The sequence below is a fragment of the Pongo abelii genome, chromosome 16 (genome assembly GCF_028885655.2).
Source record: "Pongo abelii isolate AG06213 chromosome 16, NHGRI_mPonAbe1-v2.0_pri, whole genome shotgun sequence".
Lineage (NCBI taxonomy): Eukaryota > Metazoa > Chordata > Mammalia > Primates > Hominidae > Pongo > Pongo abelii.
Window position 1 is genome coordinate 89300548 of NC_072001.2, and position 26246 is coordinate 89326793.

The 26246-nt window shown below is 41.8% G+C and overlaps 1 protein-coding gene across 1 annotated transcript in view; it reads left to right on the plus strand.

Annotated features, from left to right (window-relative positions):
- The window catches only part of AGBL1 (AGBL carboxypeptidase 1), a 534408-nt gene that overhangs the window by 75145 nt on the left and 433017 nt on the right, over positions 1 to 26246 (plus strand). Inside the window, 1 exon segment of the mRNA XM_009250131.3 lies at positions 11614 to 11651. Within this exon segment, the coding sequence (XP_009248406.3) occupies positions 11614 to 11651 (38 nt within the window).

Here is a 26246-nt window from a genome sequence, read left to right on the forward strand (position 1 = left end):
TTTTTAAAAAGAGGGCTGACTAGTTAGTCATCAAATACGAGAACAACTCTTTTTGTTACTTTTTTATTATAAAAGATACATAACCTAAAATTTGCCGTTTAAACCCTTTTAAAGTGTACAATTCAGTCATTAATTATACTCACAATATTGTGGAACTATTTCCACTATGTATTGTCAAAACTTTGTTGTTACCCCCCAAATTCTGTCTGTAATCATTAAGCAATAACTTCCCATCCCCTTCCCTGGTAACCACTGATCTACTTTTTGTCTCCATTCCTCAGTGTCTTGTGGGTAGCTCATGTAAGTGGAATGAATTGCACAATATTTGTCTTTGTATGAATGACAACATTTTGAAATGCTGGTTGCATTCATGCTGGAAGGTGCTAAGCCTTGGTACCGCATATGGCCGTGTTACATCTCAATCAAACAGGACAGATAACAGTCAGTTTGTCTTCAATGTGCTCTTTAACTGGAGCAAAATCAGATACATTTTTGTTCATCTATTGAATCAGAAACTGTCTGCTGGGTGCCTGCTCTGTGCTGTGCATTGAGATAGGATATCACATCTTTTCTTTTGTGCTGCCAGATATTTCAAGAGTGGATTATATCATAGGTACATTTGACTTATAAGAATTCAACTAAATGTGTGGTATAGTAAATATTCTATTATAGTCAAATAGCAAACATTCTGTAGAATTCTATTTTGCATATATATGCTTAATTATATTATTTACTCATTATACCTCTATATATACATATTACAGTATAGGATTATAGTTGTACATCCATGTATAATGTACTTTTGAATTGTTTAAGGAAGTTAAATTATTTTAAGGGTAATGTTTGCCTTAAGTGCTAACTTGAGAGTCACACCTCTATGTAGAAAGAGACTCTCTTGTTTGTGAGAACTTATTGCAATCCCAGTCTGCTCCTTTCCCCTCAGACATTAGCTTTTTCCTTCCCGGTGCTGGGGATTCCCAAAAGCTTTTGTCTGAGCCCTTGTCCTGATGCTGTTGCTTGTGAATTTGGAAGTACTTCAAAACCATTTCTCCTTTGCAGAGTCTCTGCTTATGACAAGCCAGGCAGAATGGCGCCCTCCCAGCCTTGATTGCGGTGCTCTGCTCCTGGTTCCATCTCAGGCAGTAGTCATCCTCTGTCACACTCCCTGCTGAGTGTTGGTAACCAAACCAGTCTGAGATCTGGGTTTCATTTTCTCTTATAAAAATTTCCCATGATTGATGAGGATTCCTGCATCTGTCTTTGACAGCATCTGGTTAGAGTTGTAGGGGAGGAGGTTCTTTGTTTCCAAAGAAAAATGGACGTGTTCCATCCTGGGCACAGGATCTGGTTCCATTTCTGCACCATATGTTTACGCTTTTCCTTTCCTTTCAGCATGCAGAAGCCATCTCAGTTTCTGTTTCTGTTTTCTCCTCTCTCTCTTGAAAATGGTGATTAGCAAGATCCATGTGTTACCACTTTTCTTGGTCACCTGGCTCTGTGTGTGTGTGTGTGGGTGTGTGTGTGTGTGATTTTATCCATCCTGCTAGTCCCTCTCAATCCAGGCAGGAGGCCGGCGCTGTAGCAGATGGTATTCTAAACAACATGTTCAATCCCTTTTAAAGGTCCTCCTGCTTTATCCACCTGTTATTTGGCTAACTCCTTTGGTTTTTCACTTTCTTTTTCCGCTGCAACAACCCCTTGTCCCACTGCCAACTCTAGTGAGGCTCTAGGATTAAATTCTAGGGCCACCTTCTTCCTTCTTTCTGAAATCTCCCCAAAAGAGCTCGCTAGTGCCAGTGCTCAATGTGGTGTTGGATAGCAGGTGTTAAGTACCTGACATTGCAGTGAGACAGATGCCCAGTGAAGTTCCAGATCTGCTGCTTTCTAACATGGCTACTTCAGGCAGGTTAAGTTACCTTTCTTAGTCTCTTCATCTGTAAAATGGTGATTGTTATGAGAAGTAACTGAGCTAGTATTTTCTCAGCAATCTCACAGCAATCTGTCAAGAAATCCCATCAGTTCTAAATCTAAAACATATCCACGTGCTTTTTGAGATCACTCCAATTGTACCATGAAGAACAGTTTGAAGGGATCCTAGAGTGGATATGGACGTGTCTTTTGGGGACTACTGCAATAGTTAGGTGAAAAATGATACTTGTGTGATTTCTATTTATTTCAATCTTTAACAATATTTTTTCAAGTGTTCTCTAGTTCTCAGTATAAAAGGATGCCTTTTGTTAAATTGATTACCAGGAATTGTACTCTTTTTGCTGCTAAGATTAGTGGGATTTAAACAAAATCATTTCTGAATATTCATTGCTAATGTATAGAGATACAATTGATGTTTATATGTTAATCTGTTATCATGGCCACCTTGCAAAACTTGTTTATTAGTTTTAATAGTTTTTAGTGACTTTAAGATTTTTCTGTACCCAAGATCATGCCATCTGCAAATAGACATAGTTTTATTTCTTATTGTCCAAACTACATGCCATTTATTTATTTATTTATTCATTTATGCCTAAGTGCCCTGGCTACAATCTCCAGTATAATGTTAAGCAGAGGTAGCAGAATATGTGTCTTTATCTTATTTCTGATCTTAGGGGAAAAGCATTCAATCTTTCTTCATTAAGTATCATATTAACTGTGGATTTTCTGTAGGCCACTTTATCAGTTTGAGGAAGTTTCCTTTGATTCCATCTTATTGAATAATTTTGTAAGAAAAATGTGATGGATTTTATCAAATACTTTTCCTGCATGTTTTGAGATGATCAGGTATTTTCAAATTCTTTATTCCATTATTATGGTGGGTTACTACGTTGACTGAATATCAGATGTCAAACCAACCCTGCATTCCTGGACTAAATCCCATTTACTCCTGTGTGTAATCCTTTTTATTTGTTGCTGTGTTTAGTTTGCTCCACATGGCTTTCTACTGGTCTCTGGCTTCTACTCTTGTCTTCCTAGTCCTTTAAAAAAAAAGTAGAGTCGTTAGAGAAGTCTTCTTAAAACATGCTAAATCATTGCTCAAAATCCAGTAGAGAATCCTTCACTTACAGTGAAGCCAAAGCCCTTATAATACCTACCTCATCTCAGTCCTGATCCACTCCTGTCATCCTCAACTCTAGCAACCCTGTCCATCTCACTGTTCCTTGAACAGGTCAGGGCTATTGTCACCTTACAGTGTCTGCACTGGCTGTCCCCTCAGCTCAGCAGATGCTTCTCCTGATAATTGCATGACAACCACTTCCTCTCCGTACTTTTATTTATATGTTGCTTTATCAAAGAAGTCTACTCCAGCCAACCTTTTAAATCTTGTAACCCATTCCTGTACAGCTGATCTCTTTACCTTGTTATTGTTTTTTCTTTTTTTCCCCATGGCATTTATCACATCTAAGAATACTAATTTAGTGTACTTTTCAAAAATACTTTTGTCTATTGGCTATTTCTTTCACTTTAATTCCCTCAAACATAAGCTCTTTGGGTGTAAGAGTCTTTGGTTTATCAATTTGTCTTGACACATAGCAGGTGCTCAGTAAATATTTGTTGAATGAAAGAATAATATAACTAAGGCTCTTAGACCAGTGCCTAGCTTTTGAAAAAGGTTTAGCAAACATTTGATGGTGATCTGTGTTCAAATAAGACTAAGTGGTAGGGGTAGAATAGTACAAAACAAAACATGTTTCCTATTTTCTGGAGCTTGTAGAGTGGAAGAGGAGACAGAAATTAATAAACCAATCACACAACTGAGTGAATAACTGCAAACTAAATTGTGCAATGAGAAAAGAGGAAAAAAGGATGAATGTACCTAAGAGAGGACTAGGGGTCAAGGGAGTCTTTCTACAGGAAATGACACCTAAGTTAGGATGTAAACAATAAAGTATGAGATACAGGTAAAGAAGGGGAGAAAGACCCAGGGCATTTTAGTCTGCAGCATTAGCAAGGTCAAAGGACAAGTCATGGGAACATGCTCTAGGTCTTGGAAAAAGGACAGTGGGGCAGAGGTATAGAAAGCAAGAGAAAGTGATGTGGGACAAAGCTGAAGAGGGTGGCATCTGCCAGATTCACTAGGGCCTCCTGGTCCGTGTTTCAGATTTGGATTTTTATCCAGAGCAAGAGTGGATGTGGGGTAGCAATGTGAGGGTGCTCAAATCAGAGCCTCTGATTGAGAAGACCACTGTAGTTGCAGACTGGAGAACAGCTTGAAGGAGATATAGAGTGGATATGGATGGATTAGTTTTGGGGCTATAGCAGTAGTTGGGTGAGAGATATTTGGGTGATTTTAATTTATTTCATTTCATTTTGCTTAATTATATTTTCTAATATACCTAAGGAATAACCTAGGAAGTTAAAATATATATTCCAACCAAGGACCAATAGCTTTAGAAATTACATTTCTCATTAAAGTACCAGACCCTCACATTCTTAGGTTAGGGTTACAACAGCAGAGATCAAAAGGAATGGACAACTTAAGAGCACTCTAGAAGTTACAAAGTGGTGTTTGAGGAAATGATGGAGATCTAGGTGGAAAGGGCAGGTAGTGTTAAGGGTGCATGTTCAGCTTCTGGGAAGATAGTATTTCCACTCTCTGAAAAGGGGAAGCCTGGGGAGGGTCATGTCTTGGTGAAGCGAATGTTAGGTTCCTGGTATCTGGATGTTAAACATTGCAAGAAGCTTTGGGTGGGGGACAGACTCTCAGGTGGCCCCCTGCCATGATCCTCACCTCCTATTGTTTATACCTTTATGTTATTTCCTGCCTTTGAGAATGGGAAAGAGCTGAAACTTGTTTTTAACCCACAGAATATGGCAAGGTAAGGATGTGTCATCCCTGGTCACCCCTGTGATTATGTTACATAATTGTGTTATAAGAGGTCATTGCATGCATACTGTCTATAGAAACTCTCCTCATTGATGAAGTAAGCAGTAATGCTGGGGAAACCCCCATTGCAAAGAACAGTTGGTGGCTTGTAGAAACTGCAGGTAGCCTCTAGAAATGCAGAGTGGTCTTACTTTCTGTTGATACAGCAAGCCGGCAGTGTCCTTAGCCCTGGCACTGCAAGGAAAGGTATTTTGCCAAGAACCTGTTCGAGTTGGGAAACATCCTTCCCCAGTTGAGCCTCAAGATGAAGACTCAGCCCTGGCTGATGCCTTGATTGCAGCCTTGTCAGACCCTAAGCAGAGGATCCACCTAAGCAGATTCCTACCCCATATAAACTGTGAGATAATACATGCATATTGTTTCAAGCTGCTACAATTTTGGTAATATTACACTGCAATTGATAACTAATATGGGTGGCACTGCTATATCTAGGCCATGTGTGCCACAGAATATTTGACTTCCAAGAGATAGTTTGGTCCTATGTTTCCTCCATGTACCCAGGAATAGGAGTATATTTTTTCTCCAGTGACCACTCCTGACTGGTGAATGATGACCCTGCATGAACCCAACATTGTCCCAAAGTGAAGTATCCATGCAAACATGTTTTGAGGTACACGACACTCTGCTTCTTACCTGCCGTTCAGAAAGGCACATTTTCTGACCCAGAGTTCTCAGTCCTAATTAGTATAGAGGGCCACCGCTGTGGTCCATATTGCTGCAGCCCAAGATTGAAGTAGCAGGAATCAGTGTGGGAATGAGGCTAAATAACACTCATGGCTTTTCTCCAGCACCATGGAGCTTAGATCAGTTACCAGCTCTCATTTTTTCTCCTCCAACATGGATCATGTCATTTAGTGACTTAATGCTTCCTTGGTCAAGATAGGTGTCCCGAGGGGGGTGGGAAACAAGGCAAATAGTGGAAGCAATCAAAAAAAGCAGGGTTGAAAATAAAACCAGAATATCACTGGCTGGGCAACAATGTGACCATGGTCCAGCTGTGGGTTTCATACATTATTTAATAAGAGTTTTAACACATATACAGAGATAAACCCACTTCCTCACTTGGTACCCATTCCACCTTCCATGATCCAAGAATGACATTCAGGTTATTAGGTTGGTACAAACGTAGTTGTGGTTTTTGCCATTAGTTTTAATGGCAAAAACTACATTTGGACCAACCTAATAATATTACATTTCAGGGGCTATAGCAAGATTTTTAACTTAATTTAATTTAAATTTTACTTTATCTCACTTTTCACACCATCCCATTGGCTAGATCTTATACCCACTTTATAAATGAGAAAGCCTGTGAGATTCAGAGAGATCAAGTAAACCCAGAACCCAGAAGCAGAAAAGTGGCTGCTCCAAGCTTCAAACCCAAGCCCTCTACTTCCTAATTTAGCAACTCAGTCCTGCCACTCAAAGATGCCTGTGACTTGCTTCTCCTTGGGTTCTTTGTCTTTGTCTCCATGACCACCATTGAACATCTAAACCCACTTAAGCTGTACCAAACTGTGCTATGTAGAATCTTGAGTCAAACAGTGGACTCAAGCTGGACAAGTTGTTTGCTTCATTGGCTCTGTGATGTATGAATCCTCTGACCTTGCACCAGTCATCTAACCTCTTGGTCTCCACAATCCTTATTTGAAAGATAAAAATATTGCACAGAGAGATATTTTAGATTCTTTCTAGAATTATGTTAAAAGTAGAGAGAAGACTTTAGGATCACTAGATTTAAATTCACCCAGAGGTAGACTTGTAGCTAATGCTGCCTCTTTTTTTTTTTTTTTTTTTAGATGGAGTTTCACTCTGTTGCCTAGGCTGGAGTGCAGTGGCACAATCTCGGTTCACTGCAACCTCTACTGCCCGGGTTCAAGCAATTCTCCAGCCTCAGCCTCCCAAGTAACTGGGATTACAGGTGCCTGCCACCATGCCCAGCTAATTTTTTGTAGTTTTTAGTAGAGATGGGGTTTCACCATCTTGGCCAGGCTGGTGTTGAACTCTTCACCTTGTGATCCACCTGCCTCGGCCTCCCAAAGTGCTGGGATTACAGGCATGAGCCATCAAGCCCAGTGAATACTGCCTCTTGCTAGCTGCTGAACCTTGGGAAGATTATTTGCCCTTTGTGAACTTCATTATTGCTGTTTGTAAAACAAGACTAATAATTTCACCCTCTAGCAGTCCCGTGAAGATCAAATGTGATGTATAATGATGTATATGGGACATTTAGCTTACTGCTTGGCATTTATAGGGGCTCCCTAAATAGGGATGATAAATATTCGAGACTCTTCTGTAATGGCTCTTAAAATTTACTTCAACTTGAAGACGTAAATTGAACTGTTGCAATTCTGTGGTGTTTTGCTAAAATCTTAACAAGAGGATATTTACAAATTTGCCAATAGTTTAAGCTTAGCTTTTTCTGAAAAGGAGAGTGGAAGTGAACTGTGACCTCTAGAATCTTAACTGAGTTATCCTACAGTATGAAAATAGATAGGATGGGGGCCGTTCCACTTTGCCTTTGGCTGTTATAACTCTCTTGGAGCAAGATGTTCTGCAAAAATTTCTGAAATGATTCTTTCATTGATGTAAACACAGGGACACCCATTTGGAGGACATTCTGGCACTTCTACTTTCTATCTCCCCTGGGCATCCCATAGGGAAGCTCAAACAATGGGGGATGATGTTATGAGTTTAAACTCTAAGAAAACAGTGCCCTCCCAAGAAGTCCTCTTCAGGCCATGCATAGTGGCTCATGGCTCATGCCTATAATCCTAGCACTTTGGGAGGCTGAGACAGGCAGCTCACTTGAGGTCAGGAGTTTGAGACCAGCCTGGCCAACATGGTGAAACCCCGTCTCTACTAAAAATACAAAAATTAGCCAGGCATGGTGGTGCATGCCTGTAATCCCAGCTACTTGGGAGGCTGAATCAGGAGAATCACTTGAACCCAAGAGGCAGAGGTTGCAGTGATTGCAGTGAGCTGAGATTGCAAAACTACACTCCAGCCTGGGGGACAAGAGCAAAACTCCATTAAAAAAAAAAAAAAAAAAGAAGTCCTATTTTATAAAATCAGTGCAGCTACCAGAACCATGGGTGTCAGATGCGCACATCCGGCAGAAGGCAGTCTTGCACTCCAAAGGCACTGACTGTGGGCCCCCAGTTCACACACTCAATACAATGGGCTTAGCTCCTTGGAGTAGAAGTAACTGAATGCCTTCTTAGTTGTTTAAGTTTTAGCAGCTTAAACTTTTGCTTTTTGTGGGCTTAGCAGTTGTTTGACAGAGTAGTTGCCTCAGCTCTGATAGGTTTTACTTCTTTCTTCATGCTTCGCTGTGGGAGCAGACAAGTGGCAGAGCAGCAATGATCAGAGTGGACCAGCGCTGCAGACATGTAACCACTGAATAAACCAAAAATAAAGAGCCTCTTGGTGACATGCACAAAAATAAAGAGCCTCGATGTCTGGATCCTGGGCACTGCGTATGGGAGATCAAGTGCTTTCAGTTTTCTCGTTAGTTGATTTCAGATGTTTATTCTTATACAGATCTTATATGGACGCTACATCCTAAACAACATCTTTACAAACTTTTTTTTTTTTTAAGGAAAGCACTTATATCACATTCCCAGTAGATACACAAGTGTATGTTCATGCATTGAAATGAAAATTTCTCAGATCACTGCTAACCTTTGCTACATGAAATGACTCTGATATATTGAATTTTATTTTGATTTCTATTTCATTAAAAACTACAGTTGATACCTATAAAATTGACTTTACAATGCACTATTGGGTCAAAATTTGCAGTTTGAAAAACAGTGTGCCTAGATAGTCTGGTGACGTTCAGTTTCCAAACTAATGATCCGCAGGTCTCCTATTTCCTCAAATGCACATCTTCTGACTCCTTTAGGGGTTTCCTACCCTCTAGTGTTGATGTTTTCCTGGGGCAGCCCTCTGTTCTGCTCTTGATTGAATTTCGTCACGGATATCACCTGCTTGCCTGGCTTATGACGGTCATTGCTGCTGTAGTGATTCATAAATATATATTCCTAACTGTGGTTGCATTCCTGAATTCTGTATGATGCTTCCAGCAGCATTCCAGTTTCATGTAGCCTTCTGTTGTACCCTTCATCTTGAACTCAGCACCAAAATCAAAATCATTATTTTGTCTAAACACTGCAACTTCTCTCCTTAGTCTATTAATGGCTCTCTTATTCCCCTATCTACCTAGTCTATTCCAGGCCATCACTGACGCTTCACTTTCCTTCACCCTCCACAGCTCACCTTTCCTCAGCTCTTGTTAATTTTTTGCTCACAACTTCTCTCTCACTTTTCCATTTTGACACCACGTCATCTCGATTTAAAAAACCAAATGGCTTCTCATTACCTACAGAGTTGAATGTGAACTCTTTAGAATATTGGATTTTGGCCTCAAATCTTATCTCCATCATTGCCCTAAATGTGCCCTTTGCTGCACTAAACATTGATCTCCCACTTATGCCCTAGGAAGAAGTAAATGTTTTCTAGTTTCTCAGGAATAAGCCTCAATTTTTTTGATGAATGTGACACTTATCATGCATTTCCTGCTATATAATATCACTGTTTGGATTAATATTTATTTAGGTTAGCATATTATTAGGTACTTTCTAGAGAGTTGTGATCTGGGAGTCACCTTGAATTGCTCTGTCAACATCGAAAGAGTAACTAAGCCATATTGATACTGTTCCCTAAACCAATTATCCTAAAACTTTCATGTGCATATAAATTATCTGTTAGAATAAAGATTCTGATTCAGCAGGTCAGGGATGTGGTTTGAGATTCTGCATTTCTTTCTGGCTTTCAGAAAATGTGAGGCTGCTGGTCAGAGACCCACACTTTGAGTAGCAAGATTCAAATGTGGCTTTAACCCATCCCTTCTTCCTCCATGCCACTTTTTGGGTTTGAGATCTTATTATTGCTTATTCTCCTAACTGGTCTGTCTGCCACCTATCCCTCCCTACCACTAGTCTGTCTCATAAAACTATTATCTAATGGATCATTACCTCTTTTGTGAACTTCTTAAAACAAAAGTGCAATGGAAATTAGAAATGCGGTCCTTAGAGACCTGGCCTCTGAGCTAGGATTGGGTTAGGTGCCTTGCTTGGAACATCCTTATTCTTTTCCTGTTTCTACGGTTTCCTTCTTCTCTGCTCATTCATTTTGATGAAATTAATTAGGCTGTTCTGCTTTTCCCAAAACACTGATTTTCTTTTCGCCCCAGCCCAAGCCAGGCCCCATATACTATGGCGCCTGGATTTTTCACACAACTTGAATTTTCAGAAACACCTTCCATGTGTTCCGTCTTCAATCCACCGTTGCCAAAACTCTGTGGGATTCAAAAACAATGGGATTGAAGAAGCTGAAAGTTGATAAGAGGAAAACCGTTTGAAGGATAAATGAAGTAGTCCATCCATGAAAGCTAGCCTCGCCCTCTTTATAACTGCCCTATGGTCATTTTGGTCTCCCTGAGCTGGGGTGTCATCCCAGTTGCGGGTTTGTACAGGGGCTTGTGAATTTCAGGCTTTTGCTCTTGCAGAACTGCCTTGTAGGTTATGGGGAGCAATGTTTTCACATGTACTGCTTTTCTATTGTATTTTACTTTATATTTATTCTTTCATTTATCTTCCTTTTTAGTGCTGGCTCTGTTGTTCAGTATTAGCTAACATATTGCAAAGTGGACTTTCATTGACCAGGCAGAGGCCAGGGTAGGGCCAGTGAGAGATTCTGGAGAACAACAGATGGGGAGGAAGCAGAGCTGTGCAGCGAGATTCCTGGGATTGGGATCCCAGCTCTGCTGACATGTCTGTATAGTCTTGGAAGTGTGATCTAGCCTCTTTGGCCTGTTCCTCCAATCCTGAGAGAGGTGGTGGAAACAGATCACTGCTTAGCAGGCCTTAAGGATAAGTTACTAGGGCCACAGAGAATCTTCTATTTTTTTAAAAAAGCAAACACAACTCTCCTCCCTATAATTATACCACACTGCTCTCAATGCCAGTGAAGTTTTCCTCTGCCCTGTAGGTAGATTTTTGTGTGACCTTCTCAGAAGCAGGAAACAGATTGGAAAATCACTAAGATGTGGGTCAAAAAGTATTTTTCATTCTCATATGCGTCCCTTTGTTACAAAGACTGTGACGTTCCTCCATGGAAGAAAGCGATGAATTTGGAAGAAAAATCCCGACATAACTATTTTCTACCCTAAGGAAACAGCCTCTCTTTCCAATGTGTGAACGCATTTTCCACTGCATCCCCAGGGGTATGAGTGTTTCAAGAAGTTTGCACTGTGCTGCTACATTCACTAAGCCCCCAAGCCCCACTCCTTCCCAGACCATCCTCCAGAGTCCCTGCATGTTTCCAGAAACAAATCAAGAGACTGACAAGAGCTCTGCCTGGTATGAATAATAGAAAAATGAGCCACTCTGTGGAAGGAAGTTGGTGGAAGGTGGAAGGCAAGCAGGGGAGAGAAAGAGATTTTCAGCAGCAGAGGGGACCTTCGAGACCCATCTATAAGGTGGACACTTCGCTCAGAGTGATTTCTGCATTTATGCCTCTTTAATGGTCAGCGGGGCAATCAATAGATTGCCTGCTACCTGGTTAATCATGGGTCTGTTATGGGGTGGCAATGGGCATGCTGGCTGTGGGATCCATGTGATGACAAAAAGACCATTGAACGTTGACTGTTACTTTTCTTTCTCTTTTCCCAGGGCAGCCACTGAAGTTTTGGCAGCATTGCTGAAATCCAGTAAGCATCTCTTTTGAAGGGTGGCTATTTCTTTCCCCTCTGGGTTTAATGAAAGATACTCTCTGGTCCCCATGGCTCTTTCTTTCTTTCTTTCTTTTTTTTTTTTTTCCATGAACTACTATTTCTCAAGCACCTATGGCTAATTTCTGACCTTGAAAGCAATAAAGTCATGTCCTGGGTCTTTGCGGTAAGATAGAGAATATTATGGCTGTTCCAGGTACATGACCACAAAGAGAAAATAAATATTATCCATACATAATACCACCAAGACAATGGACCCTAAAGGGGGTATATTGTCTATTGCGGAGCTGGTGGACCCTCCACCCCCGTCTAACAGAGCCAGCAGTCCCTAAAGATTGTTGAAATAAACTCCAGGTTCCAGTGAGATTGCCTCCAGGTTCCAGTGGAAGGAAAGATTTTGGCTGGCTGGAGAGCAGTATTCCTGTATTTGGTTCTCAACTCAGCTCAGCTCATGAGTCTGTATTCTTGGGCAGGTGGAGTGTTGGGAATTGCTTGGACAATGTTGATGCTGATAACAAATTTATATTTAAAAGTTGACTCTTTTCTCAGTTACTTGAGTGATTGCAAAAGAACAGCTCTGGGGTTCTGAATAATTTGAGGATTTTTTTGCCTGGTAGCCCTGGCCTAATTACGTTGGGAGTCAATTTCATGTGTGCAATATAATAGCAGGCACAATGCACTTGGGAGGGAAGAAGTCTTAGCTTAATGTTTTTACTCATTTTTTCCTCCTTACCTCTTCATCTATTTTAATTTGGTACCTTGGAAACCAGCTGCTTCAATTGTGATATTTGTTTCTCTATAGGGAGCCTGAGGCCTGTGGGTAATAGGTGAACTTTAATAAAACTTTTAAATAAATAAATAAAAATAAAAACACTCTCTCCCCCCATCCATACATCTCTGTCAACTATAAGCAGAGAGAAAGAGCCAAATCACATGCTGTTTCCCTTTATAGGCTTAGAAAAATTGAAGCTTGAATTCATTTAGTTTGTTTGAATTTGATATGAGACGCAAGTCTATCCACAGCTTAAAGACCTGCAGGTAGAGTGGAGGTGGTAAGAGCAGGATGGGGGAGTGAAGAGGAAGGGGTTATGAAGCCCTGGAGATAGGAAGGGATGGAAAAGTGTTACTGTGGGTTCTGGGGAGAGGACCATTCATTCTTCAGACTGAACTTGCTTCAGGTTTGGCATCTCGGTTCTCATTATTTTTCTGCTCCCTCGGTTGCTCCCAAATGCCCGGTGTTTGATGCAGCAAGGTGAGGGGGTGTTGAATTGCAGGAGGAAAAGATGCTGAGAGCAGCCTGGTAGGCCAGCCTGTGAATGTCATGCCTTAGGAAAGAAGCTATCTCTCAAATCCCCCCAGCCCAGCCTTGGCATGGAGGACTTGATCTTTCATGGGAAGGGAGCCCAGAGAGCTGAGTAAGGCTGGCTTACTTTCTACATACACACTTTCCTTAGCTGTTGAGCTTAGGGTTGAGCATCCTGATATAAATTGTACCTACCTAGGTATGTAAAACTCTGAAAGTAGTCTTATGTCAGTTGTTAACTGTATTGATCAGGAACATAATGCCTCAGCCCAGGAAAAACCAATAGCCAGTGCAAACATGGCTTGATTCAGGCTCAGACCATGTAGCTAGGTTTTCAGCACACCGGCCATTCCTTGTAGGCTGAGTGTGCAGTGCTGGGGCTCAGCTTTTAGAATTTTTAACTTCTTCTTTCCCTTTAGAGCTTAGCTCAGATATTGCCTCCTCTGAAAATCCTTTCCTTGACTACCACAACTTGGATGTCCCTCCCCAATGCTCTTATAGGCTCTCCCAACTCAGACTTGATTACATTGTGACGAAATTGCTATTGTCTTCTCTTCCAGCAGACTGCAAGCTTTTGAGGGAGAGCGTCATCTGTATTGGTTGTTGTATTACTTGCCTCAGCACAATGAAGAGCCTGAAATAAGTATTTGTTGACTAAATTTTTTTTGTTTTGTTTTCTTTTTTAAATAATTTTAAGTACTGGGATACCACATTTTTAAATGAATACATGATTTGTGATTTTTCCCATGTGTAAAAATGGCAGTACTGCCCCCTACTACCAGAATCTAACATCCATGCATAGAACCAATGATCTAAACATTCGTCATTCTCATCTCTATTTACCTGTTCTGATAGACTGGTGGAGAATTGCAATAGCTTGCTGTTCTCCACATATAAAACGGGTTTTAGTGTCCCATTGGAAGGATGTATAGCCTATTTGCTAATTCTGCTGAGCTGTCTATACATCTCTTGTGTTACTTATAACACAAGGGAGTTGGATGAGAGGTTCTCTAACATTCTTTCTAACACTAAATACTCAGCCTTAATGTGTATCAGGGTTTCTCAATGTACCATTGGCATTTTGGACAGGATAATTCTTTGCTGTTAGAGTCTGTTCTGTGCATTGCAGGATATATAGCAACATCCCTGGCCTCTACCCACCAGATGCCAGTATCATGCCTCAGTTTGTAACAAAAAAATTATCTTCAGACTCTGCCAAATATCCCCCATGGGGGGTGTGCAGTAAAATTCCCTCTTGTTGAGAATCACTGATGTGTATTTGGGTACACACATGAGCTGAAGCTCATTCAAAGTTTCAAAAGACCCCTTCCCAAATACCTTTATTGATATTTCCAAGAAATGCGCTTCTTGCGTAATTGATGTGAAATTCCTCAGTATCAGCCTCATTCATATGGGTTCATAAGAGGTAAGAACACTGAAGGCAGAATGTCATTGTGGGCATTTACAAAGTACTTTGGAGGGAAACAGATTCTACAGGATCTTGAGGGTCTGAGAATGAGGAGGGCAAATAGATTTCATAATGAGTAGAAAGTCCAGTGTGTGGGTAGGAGAATTCTGAGATCATGTTTAAGCTCAGCAAGAAAGAGGACTACATTTAAATAGCAAAGTCTGTCATGGATTTGGGGAGAAGTAATAACAGCATGCCAGGCAGCTGCCATCTTTGTTTTACCAGCCTATCAAAAGTATTGATGGTATGAAGGGTCTGGTATAGATGGTACCACCATTCTGATGAGTTAGGGGTTGCTGCAGGGCATACAAGTGTTGTGGAATTTTCTATTTGCTTTACATTGCCTATATGTCATGCACAGTTAAGACCTGATGTGGAATATCTTTCGACTTGGATCCCAGAGTGAGTTTGCCTCAGCTGAACTTAAATTCAGGAAGTCAGTTTCTGTCTAAAATTCAAGACTTCACCATCTGGCACTGATATCTGGGAACATTTATGTAAACCTTTAGCTCCTAAAGGCATACTCCTTTTAACTGGTGATTATTCTGACCTTGATCTTTGCTTGTCAGTGAGTATAAAAGTTGGCCATTGTGGTCGTTCTCTGTAATTGCATCACAAAAGGGAAATAATTCTCTGATCTAAGTGAAGCCAGGAGTAAAGACCCACTACTTTGCGGGGAGAGGGGGCAGTCAGTGGTCCTGTGACAGTAAACACTAGGGTGGGTTGGAAATCTGAGGCCACTGAGGCCCTATCAACTAGTGACAGGCGAAGGCTATCCCCAGGAAAAGCAGAACTGAAGGATCAGGGAGACTTGGAGTCTACCCACAGTAACCACAGAAAGCAAGGGAAAGATCACCTGCGTTGCATTTGGAAGATATCATTATTCAGCTTTCTCTTTTATCAAGTAGCCACTGCATGAAAAGCCAGTGTAGAATATGTGGGTGTTGGGAAAAGAGAAATGAACCAAACACATTTCCCATCTCTTTCTCTTTCTGGGAAATAGCAGGCAAAATAAACCTGGAAATCCTAGTTCTCGTCTCCAATTATCTCAGCAATTTGGGATCCTACAAATTAAAAATCATTGCTCACTCAATGTTCCTTTCTGTGTCTATGTAGGCTGGAATTGTCTAATCCAAATCCCATGCCGTTCCTTGTATCAGTTCCCCTCTTCTCCACTCACGCATGCACAAATCCCACCCTAAATTGTCCTGTATTGAAAGCTTTGCCTTTTTATGCTTTATCCTATCCAAACACATTTAGCTTTTTATTCCTGAAATATAGTAAAGCTTTAGTCAGGAAATAGTGCTACTTATTGCAGGCAATTTTTTAATATAATAAATCAAAACAACATGTCCTTTGTTTTTCCCTGTGTATTAGTATGTTCTCATGCTGCTATGAAGAAATATCTGAGGCTGGGTAATTTACGAAGGAAAGAGGTTTAATTGACTCATTTTGCAGGGCCAAGGAGGCCTCAGGAAACTTACAATCATGGCAGAAGGGGAAGCAAACATGTCCTTCTTCACATGGCAATAGCAAGGAGAAGTGCCGAGCAAAAAGGCAAAAAAACCCCTTATGAAACCATCACATCTCATGAGAACTCACTCACTATCATGAGAACAGCATGAGGGTAACTGCCCCCATGATTCAATTACCTCCCACCAGGTCCCTTCAATTCAAGATGAGATTTGGGCAGGGACACAGCGAAACCATATCACCCTTTCTTATCATCTGTCTTCACTCTGCCTTTATCTCATCTCCTCTACTTCTACCTTCATCTCTGTCTTTTCCTCTTTTTCCCTCATCCTTTTCACCATTTCTCATTTCCCTGTCTACCTTTCCCTCTTTCTTTTTGCTTCCTCAATTACCTTCCATGAGTAGTAGGCATGAATGCATTTCTGAAAAATTGTGACCCTGGAAGCGGCACTTGAGTAAGTGTGCGGTAATGGGATTATGCCTGATTTGTACTGGCTCCAGAAATGAATCTTCAAATAATGTGTTAGTATTAACCTTGCTGTCCAGATTTAAAGGTCATATTCTTGCAACAAGAAAACACCTTCTGGTTCAGGCCCTAAAACTTAATAAGGGAATGATAAGTCTCTGTCAGAACACTCTCCAATTTAAGAATTAGCATTTAAAGGAGTCTGGAAGTTTGCAGAAGTTGGGGCATGGAAACAGAAAAGCAAGTTAGCAAAGGAATAGCGACAGAGAAGAAAAGGGGGAGAGAGAGATGTAAAAGAGCTAATGGGAAGTTTGGCAGGAAGTTGAGACTTCTCACAGATCTTCCTAGTTAATGCTCTCTCTGGCTGGCTCACAGGGACAGCCCATCAGCCTGTTGCTCCAGGAGGCTAGAAAGGGAGGGCATTCTAAGTGCTGAGAGCCGGGTCGGGAATAGACAGCCTCACAGTTTTAGGAGTCGTCTGCTGTAACCTGGCAATCAGCAATGCAGAGATGGGAGAATGTGATTGATGGCCAAATGGCTGCTCTACTACAAAATGTCAAAGAAGGGGCCATCTTTGATATGCACCCAAATCAGGTCTTTATAAAAATTCTAAGAGTTCCAAGGAGTCCTCAGAATGGCAATATGTTTTAGGATGGTTGGCATTGTTAATCCTTTGATCTCATGACCATGCACAAGTACCAGTGGATCAATGCAGCTGTCACTGAACTTGCATGTATATTCTGTGTTTCCACACTGCCTGTGGTCTGCCCTCCTGGCTCCGGGCTCTTCTCTGCCTTGACGAGAATGATGCCTCCAAGGTTTTGCCCACAAAGTGTATTTCTTCCTTTAGTTTCCAGATGAGGGCCATGGAGTCAGACTATGAGAACTGGAAAACACCTTCAAGGCTGTCTCATCCAGGGATATTCAAATATTTGTTTTTTAAAATTCATTCTTATTATTCATTTTTAATTGAAAAGTGAAAATGTATATATTTGTGGTGCACAACATGATGCTTTGAAATATGTAGACATTGTGATGGTTGAATTGAGGTAATTGACACATGCAGTTTTTGAGTAGAGAGCTCTGAGTCACGTCTGCCCGGCTCCCATCAATTACCCCCAAGGCAGCCTCTGAGACACATTCACAAAAAATAGGGCTCCTGCGAACCCAGAAAACTATTGATCTTACCTCCCCCATCCCTCTTATTTTCACAGGAGGAAACTGAGGACCAGAGAGAGGGCATGATCCACCTAGATCTCTGAGACTTTGAATGTTTCATGTCCAGCTCTTCTTTAGGTCTTGGCACAAATAACACTGTTCATAGAACCTCATGTTTATATTTCAGAGAACTAACCATACTGTAATTGATGAATCATGTATTTTTTTTTGCATATTATGTGTGCATGCATATTTTTCCTACTGGGTATAGCTCCAAAGGAACTGGGATTCTACTGGATCCCCCATACCTCATACTGGGCTACACCCAGAGGAGCTGCTAATACATTAATGTTGACTAAGAAAGAATTCCAGGTTCCTGATTTCAGCCTTACACATTTGCTTTCACTATGCCTTGGTGAAGAGTCCAGCCTAATTCCTGTCCCCAGAAGGAATCAAATTGTGCCGTGATTATAGAGCTGATGTCTCTTCTTCCAGCGTAACTTCTGGAGAAGCATGCGGTATATTTCTGTGATGAGCCAAAAATTTGCTTCAAATAATATTGATAGATTTTTGCATTTGTCACACTGGGATGGACAGCTGTGATTGAGTGTGTAGGAATGCAGCATAACAAGCTATATCCATCACACTGTTGGTTTGAAATGACAACCCAAATATCTACCATTTATCGAGAGTTCTTAGTATGTCAGGCACTCTATACACAGTTAGCCTATCAAGGCGGTATTATAATCCCCATTTTATAGGTGTAGGAACTGAAGTTTGGAAAGCTGAAGTAACTCACGTCGTTAGTGGGCTGCAGGGCTTACCTGCCAGTCTCCAGACCCCTGGGACCTGAGCCCTGTGCTGAACCAAGGAAGTTAATGAGGCTAGGTTTATTTAGCCTAAAGAAGATATGACTGGAAGCTGAAAAAAAGCTAAATAAATACTGTCTAAGTATTAGAAGGATTATTGTGGGAGGGGGTATCTGTCATTCAGGTTAGAAAAGAACATGGTCCATGCCTTGTAGGCATCTGAGTGGGACCCAGCAAGAGGTACCCAGCACACCACCATGGCTGTGTAAAGGGGCAGGGTCTCTGCTGCCCTGAGGCTGAGCCTCAGGCCGGCTGATGAATGGTGGGGCGAGAGAGAGAGGAAGGAAGCAGGAAGAATTACAGACTCCTCTTATGCCATGCTGTGTTCAACTTGGCACATGGCTTTTTTCCCTTGGCTCCAAATTCAGTCCTCTCTGCCAAAATGTTATGTCTTTTGCATAAGTCCATAGAAGAGCTTAAAAAGTTTAAGCTAAAGGGACACTACGTGTCCTCGTCGCCCCCGTCCCTGTCCCCTTGGGACGGTCAGACCCAGTAGGTTGGGCGGGCCTTGGGCTGAGCCGCAGACAGTAGAGCATGTCGTTCCTCTTCCGGCCATGTGGTGGTGCTGTTCTTTTAGTTATCTTGGCCGCGCTAGTCCAATATTTATTTTCAGTGAGTAATTTGTTTATCAGGAGGTTATTTTAATCTAATTTTGGCCATATTCCACACTATCTGTGCTTCCCAGCGTTAGCAGCTTGCATGTCTTGAAGGAAATTAGCTGAGGATGGTCTCAGAGGCATTTGCTAAGCCATTATTTAAGGGAGTTGGGAGGAGGCAGGGTGAGCAGAGCCCAGGATGAGAACAGCCGATGGAATTTGTTGCATTTTCGGTGATGTTAGCATGATGGAGCGGGACTTACGGAGGGCAGGAGCACCCGGAGCTGCTTTTTCAGAGCTGCCTCTGGTGAATCCTAGAACATCTTGTAGTTACGTCTCCCCATTTCCCCTCTCGCTCTTTGATAACCTGTTATCTTCCTTGCCTGGTCAGGAAAACACCACGTAAGGACAATGCCGTTCTGCCTTCCCGCCCTGCATGTAGCCCTCATCCCGTGTCACAGTATATTTTGTGAACCTTTTACTGCCAGCCTCAGCGAAGTGGGAAGGAGGGTAGGGAGTAGGGAGAGAATGACTGTTTATTAGAGTACCTGCAGTGAATAATGACTGTTAATAATTATGGAGCACAGCACTTGCTAGGCACTTTACACACAGCATCTCATTCTCACTAGAGCCTGTAATATTATGATCCCCATTTTACATGCAAGGAAGGTGTAATTAGGAGAGGTTAGTGATTTGCCCAAGATCCCAAACATGGTAAATGAAGAGCTAAAATGTGAACTCTGTTGTGACCATTTCCAAAGGAGAAAAGCTTCATATTTCAAAGATTATTCCCGCCTTCCACATGGAGTCAGGAAACTGGACTCTGGGTTCAGTGCAGCCGTTGATTGGCTCTGTGACTTTAAACTAGTTCTTTGCCATTACACTTGACTTCAGTTTGATTTTTCAAACATGGGAGGGCTAGCGCAGGTGAGGAGATTAGGAATTCTTTAGTAGCAAAACCTTTTTTTTTTTTTGAACATAAAATCTTATGAGGGAAATTGCACGCATAAAGCAAACAATGGGGGGTAAGGGGGGACCCCAGTTAATGACAGCATGGCCTGTCCCTTGCCCCTCCCTTTCCTTGGCTCTTGATAGGCATTGAGAAACACCCAAAGAAGTTCCTGAGGGGCCAGAAGAAATCAAGTTTGAAAACCTCTGAAATAAATATACTCAAGGGACTCTTTCAGAGCCCAGTCTGTTGTTTGAGATTGCAACTTAAAAAATGGGCTGACACTTTCCTTGGGAGGTTTGAAAATGTGTTAAATTTTATATGCAGTGGCAATAAGGAAGAACTAGTGAAGTTTGACCTGGAGGAAGATCCAAAATATTGTTCTCATCGTCCAGCCCTAGTCAAGTAAATTCTGAGTCTCTTGGGACTAACAGACCTAATTAAACAATTGAACTGAACCTGACTCATTGAGGAGGGTCAGCTTCCAGTTGGGATTTTACTGGCAGGCAGGATGGGCAGTATAATTCCACCTTCCCAAGGTGGCCAGGGTGTTCCCAGGCACCCATTCTGGGTCCAACACAGCTGTGGATGGTGGTGTAGAGTTTTTCTTGTTTGATACAAAACTCTTGGTCACATAAGATATTGTTGGGTTGTGATTGCCACTAATCCTAGTTCTTAAACTCATGCAGGATACTGTCTTTTATCAGGAGATCCTGTCAAGACTTAGTTCTATCTCAAGGGCTTTTCCTCTGGCCTGTATATCTGCTTGTAGGTTTTGGCCATGTTGTTTCTTTGACCATAGTATAAAAGTGCTCAAGGTGGCTCGGGGACATGTGTGCAGAATGGTGTATGTTCGCTGTAAGCTCAGAGCTCTTACTCTGAAAGAGTAAGTCACAAGGCTGAGAGTGGTGGCTCATGCCTCTAATCCCAGCACTTTGGGAGGCCGAGGTGGGCAGATTACAAGGTCAAGAGTTCAAGACCAGCCTGACCAATATGGTAAAATTCCATCTCTACTAAAAATACAAAAATTAGCTGGGCGTGATGGCATGCACCTGTAGTCCCAGCTACTTGAGAGGCTGAGGCAGAAGAATTGCTTGAACAATGGAGGCAGAGATTGCAGTGAGCCAAGATCACGCCACTGCACTCCAGCCTGGGTGACAGAGTGAGACTCCGTCTCAAAAAAAAAAAAAAAAAAAAAAAAGGGTAAGTCACAGTGGAGAATAGCACTTGCTCGGTGGTCACAGTGCAGGCTCTGGAAAGACTGTGTAGAGTTGAACTGTGGCCGCTGTGGCATGTTTCTTAATGACTCTGTGCTACCCTTCCCTCATCTGTAAAGCAGGGAAAACAGTACGCTCCAAAGATAATTGGTAAGATTTAAACAAGGTGATGTTTAAAAGAGTGGGAGTACAGTGCTGGATCTTAGTATATTTCAATAAAGATGAACTCTTGTTTTATTGTCATCACCATTTCAGAAGTCCTGGAGGTTTCAGGAAGTGATGATATAAGGGCATAAAGCCTGATGAAATGTAAATTTGTCTCCCTAGATCTTCCCCGAAGGTTGAGTGATATCTGGTTGTTTTTAGAGTCTGTCTGTTTTTCAAGAAGCTTTTTCTGTAAAAGCGCCAGGTGATAGTAAATATTTTAGGGTTTGTGGATCACACGGTTCTGTCACAACTACTTAACTCTTCCCTTATAGGACAAAAACAGCAACAGACAACATATAAAGAAGTGAAAAACTTTATGAAAACGGGCTGTGGGCAATTTGCTGACCCCCTGCTTTAGACTATGTGAGCCTCGAATCTGGGGACTCTGTTTTATTCTTATTTCTTAAGCTATTCTTCTTATTCTTATTTCTTATTCATTCTTTCTTATTTCTTAAGCTATTGACTCTAATGTGTTTTATACAGCAGACACTCGGAGTAAGTTATCTAAATGAACAAAGGAATCAATGAATAAGTGAATGCGTGCAGATTGAACCCTGCTCAGTCAACCTGCATGCACTTATTTTGTTTTAGTCCAGGGAATCAAAGGTTAATATCCAAGGTTGATGAGTTCTAAATGTCTTAAATTTTAGAACTTGTATCATCCTGGCATAATTGATGACTGGTTATGGATTGACAAAGATAAATTATCACAAAGATTTAAGGAGATAGACAAAAATATAAAGATTTCATGACTCAGAAAGTACATCATGGCTTCCTCATCACTTTCAGGATTGGCTGTACAATTATTTGTTTATGTCAAGATGTACCTCAGGTGTTCCCTAGCATCTTCTAATAACAGCAGTTTACAAAGCAGCTTTTCATATATACGATCTCATTTAATCTTCACCATGGTCCTGTCAGATTGGTAAATATTTAATTATTCTATAACAGTAGTTCTCAACATGAGTGACTTTGCCCCAGAGGGAGCAATTAGCAAGGTCTGGAGACATTTTTGGTTGTCACATCTGTGGTGGGAGAGGATGTGCTGCTGGCATCAACTGAGTAAAGGCCAGATTGCTGCTGAACATCCTACAAATGCACAGGATGGCCCCACACAGTGAGTAATATCAGCCCAAGATGTCAATAGTGTGAGGTTGAGAAAAATAGTGTTCTATACAGAGGACACTGACGCTGAAAGAGATTGGCTGACTTGCCCGAGATTGTGTGATATGCACTTGGCATATTGGGACTAACCTCTACTCCTGCCTTTCACTGCTGCAGGGTTTTAAACTTTTTTTTGAAAGAAATGAATGTTTATTTTTATTTTCAAATGAAATCCTTTGCAGAGCAACTGTATATAAACAGATGACAGTGTAGCTGCTCTGGGGACAATGGAAGTTAGAGACCCTGCTCAGCCTTTTTCTTAGCCCCTTCCACCAGTCCCAGGGGCACACAGTATGGCAACCACTACCCACAGACCATGAGGCACATAGAGCACTAGACATCTCTTGGCACCCACAGCCTTCCAGATGTCCCTGGAACTACTACTTTTTTTTTTTTTTTTTTTTCCAGTAGGGGATGAAGCATCCAAATTCTGCTTCAATAAAATGCATTGCAGAGAGGAAGAGAGAATGGAAGCATTGGGGTCACATATGAGGCTATTGATTGCTGGTGCAGCCCAGGTGATAGGAGAGGATGGACGTATTGAGAGTGATAGAAATTGAGTTAAAAGGAGAATGCACACGGCTGAAGGTTCTGTGATTGCATAGTGATATGGCTCTGAGGACTGGAGGAACACCAGGATCGTTAGTGTCAGGCTGAATTGGATAAAACGACACGAACATACATGGAGTAGTTTTAAGGAGTGGAGAGTTTAATAGTAAAGAAAGAAGGAAGAAGCCTCCCCATACAGAGACAGAGGGAGGGGGGCTCCAAAGCCGAGAGAGGAAACCAGAGTGCAGCAGAAATCAGCCAGTTATATGAGGAGGCTGGAGGAGGGAGTATCTGATTTGCATAGGGCTCAGGGGATTGGTTTGACCAGGCGTGTCATTCACAGAGCCTGGGGAAAAAACTGACCCTCCCATCCTAGCCTTTTAGTATGCAAATACAGGGTACCATGATGTTCCACACACATGGGGATATGTGGGGGGGGGGGGCGCCATGTTGCCAGGCACATGTTGGGGCAAGGGCAAGAAGACGTGGGTGGACCCAGTTTCTAATGGTGGACTCAGTTTTTAATGGCCCGCATTTGCATATCAAAGCTGGCCAGCCCAGCTCTAAAAACCGGAGCTTTCCTGCTAGACAAGAAACGTTCTGTAGCTGCTTTAAAAGAAACAAAAACTTCCCAAGGACCCCCTTTCCTCTCTATCTGCCTAAAATAATTTCTTAATAACTCCTATAACAATAGTGACACACTATTGGCTGACATAAGGCTGAAGGGTGGTAGGCTCAGGGGTGCAGAAGCATTTGCTATTTGCCTCTTCCTCATACACTCAGGGCCTAGAGGCACAATGCAGTGCGAACCGATTCATGAGTGATGCTTGCAACGCAGGGCAGAATTGCTTTCCTGCTGTCTATGTTCATTGTCTGTACTCTGGCCAGAAGCAGGCAGCATCACTGATGGACAGACAGGCACCTTAAATATCAAGTTGGGGAGAAAGGAAGGTGAGGGAAGGTCTCTGATTTTCTTCTTCTTGGTGTAAATCCTGGCTTTCTTCTTTAAGAGTCATCCTCTGATGAGTTGACAGTGGACATAGCAAAGTCAAACCAGGTGGAAGATTTTCTAGACCTGGAAGGGATAATGGCTTGTCTTGGGGTTTAGCAAGTACTTTCTTCCCCACCCAGAGTCTAGACTCAAAATAAAACTTTGGATGGATAGGAAAACTCCTATACAAATTTCTAGGCCTATTTCTAAGACAATTATTCTGAAGGGTCTCCTTGCAGAGATGCAAAAACAACAGAAAGGTGAGTGAGAAATTCTCACCCTGACAGATTCCCCCGCTTTTGTACAACCTGTTGGGATGAGTCTCAAAATGGTGGGGGTCACACATCCTGATCCCTGCTCACCTTTCCCATCATCTGCTACTACTGTCCCTTTGCTTTCTTCACCTGGCTTTAGCTCCTGGACTTTTCATTATTTGTACTTACCAAGTTTTTTTTTTTATCCACTTGCTGTGTGCCCTTGAGGTCTGAAGAATTTCCTATCCCCAGATCTCTGCATCCTGGTTCCTTCCTGTCGCTTATGTCTCAGCTCCAATGCCCCCTCCTCAAGGGTCTTCCCTGATCATCCAACCTAAAGCAGCCACCCTACCTCATTACTCTAGCGTCACTGTTTTTTTTTCTCTGTATCACTTGTCTCTATGTGAAATCGCCTTGTTTAGTTTTCTCTGTGTGTGCCTATTTCGTATCTGCCTCCCCCTGCCACTCCTATGGGACTGCAAACCCCATAAGAGGTGAGGCTTTGTCTATTTCATTTTTGGCTGCATCTCTGTTGTCAATAATAGTGCCTGGAACAAATGGTCTATCGTAGTTGCTAAATAAATGTTTGCTGAATGGATTAAGGGTGGTACCTTGGGTTTTGGGTGTGTGAACATGGTTTTAGTTTATAATTTACTCTCTGCCTAGCCATAGGGAGAATCTGGCTTTCCGGACAAAGGCCTGTATGTTTATTTGCATCTAAGAAGCAAACCTCCCAAGAGTCTACCATGTTAGAGAATTTTCAAACTAGCAATATTGAAAAATCAACCATATTTTCTCAAATCTAAGTCTATCATCAACTGTGAGGTGTATGCCATTTTTTATGTGCCACTGAGTGAGAAAATGCTGTCAGTTACAATGAAAACATCACCCTTGGTAAGAAGCACCTTAATTTCAGAAATGCTAAAATGTGGATAAACATATGCCTGAGGACTGATAAGGTATGTGAGATAGACTCCTCATATGGAATGTAGAATGTTGACTCAGAAGAGTTTCAAGTCTGTGGCGCCTTCTATGTTTATTTTTTAAATTTATTTTTTATTTTTATTTTTTTGTAGAGATGGGGGTCTCACTCTATTGTCCAGGCTGGTCTTGAACTCCTGGCTCAAGCAATGCTTCTGCCTTGGCCTCCCAAAGTGCTGGGATTACAGGCGTGCCCCTTTCTCTTAATAGGTGCCGCATTGCAACCTAAGGTCCTTCATTAGACGTTGTATGTGCTGAGGGTGGGGAAAGAGCAGAGATGTGTGAGGAAGAGAAAGGTGTGGATTCTGAGGCTTTACTGAAAGTAGAGAAATTCCTATGGTTTGGGACTAGTTCTGTGGCAAGTTATTAGAAGGAGTTGAGGATTTATAAAAAGGTAGATTAATCTAGATTTAAAACAATGGTCTGAAGTGTAGTCTCTTACCTGTCCCAGTTTCTGGAGCTTAGGAAAAGCATCTTTAATTTTATAAAGGCTGTCAATTGAGAAAACAAGGTTTGCTTGACACCAAAATTTACTTTATAGCAAGTTTATTGAAATGTATCTATTTTACAAAGAGAAAAAAATACCTGTAAGCTAATTCAAAACCATCATTCTTATTTGAGCAAATGATAATCAAGTATAATTTCCATTATGGATGGCATCAGGTTTCCTTATGCTTTTGTACATATCTGGCTGTTCTTGTTTGCACCAGCCACTCCTGCAGCTGCAGGCAGGAGGAAGGGGCAGCTGATTCCACCTCTCTTCAATGGTGCCGCACTCACACCTGGGCCTGACACTGCTGGGCCGGCCTCACTGTGTCATTGGCTGGATGTCAAGAAGTCCCCAAAACATCTTCTCCAGGGATTCAAAGAACCATAGGCCATTTATTTGGGCCCTTAAACCTTTTCAAGTTTCCTATGAGAAACCAACT